The 2,171-nt window shown below is 37.5% G+C and overlaps 1 protein-coding gene across 1 annotated transcript in view; it reads right to left on the bottom strand.

Annotated features, from left to right (window-relative positions):
* LOC119590854 (probable ATP-dependent RNA helicase DDX52) overlaps positions 1 to 2,171 on the bottom strand; it is a gene marked incomplete at its 5' end in the record, with an annotated part of 15,172 nt that overhangs the window by 9,423 nt on the left and 3,578 nt on the right. The window contains 1 exon segment of the mRNA XM_037939612.1: positions 1,425 to 1,569. Coding sequence (XP_037795540.1) covers positions 1,425 to 1,569 — 145 coding nt within the window.

Genomic DNA, 2,171 nt, shown 5'->3' with positions numbered 1-2,171 from the left:
AAGTGGATTATGTTCTTAATAAAGTGTTTTAGGTTAGACTTCATTTTAACCCATCCACTCAAGGATGATGCCCTATCATGTCATGGTAGAACACCCCACATGCCAGGATTAAGTCAACACATCATGTGTGGTCAAGCATGCTCTAAGTTGTGCACACTAAGTAGTTGTGTGTTTGTTTGGCCCTGGTTGTGGTTGCTGTGGAAAAACAGCTACTCAAAAGTTGGCTTATAGATGCTTTCCAGCCTTATTACCTAAACAACAATTTAATACAGAGAGAGTGGTAATTCTGTTTCCTGCACCTCGACTCTGTGTGCACCCAGATATGTTATCTGGTACAGACCCAGGGGCTCCCTTCATGACTGGATTAAGCATTGTCAAATAGTATTCATTCATACAGATGCCTTTTCAAAGAACAAAGTGTTGCAGCGGGGCATTTGCAACTTCTTAAAGAAGCACAAAATAAAAAATGTCACATTTCTGGCACTGCTCAACCTTTAATCATACAGTTCACCCTTTTTCATGTTTTCATGACTAATATTTTATCACATAGAGCAAGCAATATATACAACTCATACAAAGGATGGGTATATAGGTCAGCCCTGGATGACACGCAATTTCTGTCATAATTTGCGAAAATGAAAGAAATATGTATACTTTCCAGGACGGAGGCCAAGCGCACCCCATATTCTCCCAGAGGCAATGGGTTCAAGTGCCTTCTCTGAGCCTAGATGATAGCAGCAGTCCACAAGATGCTAACTACTGGTGTAGTGAATGTAACTGGAGGGCTGTAAACAAGGCATACCAAAGCTGACTGAAAGCAACCACTTGCCATGGTACTAGCAGCTGGTTCATGCCTGTTCCTTCAATTTGACCATCAATAAATTTATTTATTTATCTGTCAAAATTCTATGAAATTTGACTATCAACTACATAACTGTCATATTCCTTAAATGCAGTAAATCTATTGATTTTATGTAAGTTCCATGAATGCATTTTGTGCTACTGTTTTTGCATTTTAGCAGTCTTTGTGTGTTAAAACCCATATGTTTATGACAAAGGACAGTACTCAGCAATATGCCATTATATGGGGTTAAAATATAAAGAGTAGGATCATATAGCAACAACATGTAGATGCAATATGCAACAATAAGTTTCTGACAAAACAAACTGCAAAGGATAAAGCTTCTTAACTTCATCCTTTTCTTCTGAAGTGCAAATGAAGTGAAAGCTGATGTACAGTATTTCTTACAATGAATTCTTAACATAGCAACTGAGGTAGTGAGAATAATCACCTATGGAGAGATACAACTGAGGTAGTGAGAATAATCACCTATGGAGAGATACAACTGTTCTGATACAAACGAAGCTTCTAATTCTGTGCCACACTATAACACGAACAGCAACCATGTTAGAGATATGCATACCTGAGCCTGTTGGGGCGCATCCCAGAATTTCCCGTCCTTGCAGCATGAGTGGCCACGCCTGCTTCTGGATTGCAGTGGGTTCTGAGTAGCCTTGATTCAGGAGATTACTCACTAGTACCTCACTTAGCTTGTGCTTCACGATCATCTGCAGAAAGAGTCATTTATTGTTTTTGCTTTATTTTTAGTGCCAAATAGTACCCAAGCAAATATCTATTTGCCTGGAACTATCAAAAATTAAAATTACAACCCATTTGAACACCTAGACCACAATATCATCCCTAGCTGACAAATCTAGCAATTTGAACCTTGTTTTTTCTTGTAATTCAAAGAATACTATTTAACACACCTGGTGACATTTTTCATCACCTGGTTAGCCCATTGCATGACCCAAGTGATGAAAGAACACACAAGATATCCTTCTACCTACCTCATGTTCTTGTAACTTTTGATCAGGTGATTTTTCAGACTGAAGGATTAATGCTAAGCCCTACTGGCATAAGGTGGGTGGGAATGGATAGGTATAGGACATAATTTTCTACACTAGAAAATGTCTCATGCTGATAATACTTGATACTTTGCAATGGATGTCAATAATCTATTGAAAAGTGTAGCATATTTTTCACTATGGTAAACATTTATATTTCATATTTCCTCAAATTTAGAACATATCCATATGATATAATGTTTAAGTTAAATTTTGACAACAATAATGGGAATCAGATACTCTCCCTGGATATAAACATATAA

Source organism: Penaeus monodon, chromosome 27, assembly GCF_015228065.2.
Source record: "Penaeus monodon isolate SGIC_2016 chromosome 27, NSTDA_Pmon_1, whole genome shotgun sequence".
NCBI lineage: Eukaryota > Metazoa > Arthropoda > Malacostraca > Decapoda > Penaeidae > Penaeus > Penaeus monodon.
The sequence above is the reverse complement of the archived record's forward strand: the minus strand, read 5'-3'. Positions and strand labels throughout refer to the sequence as shown.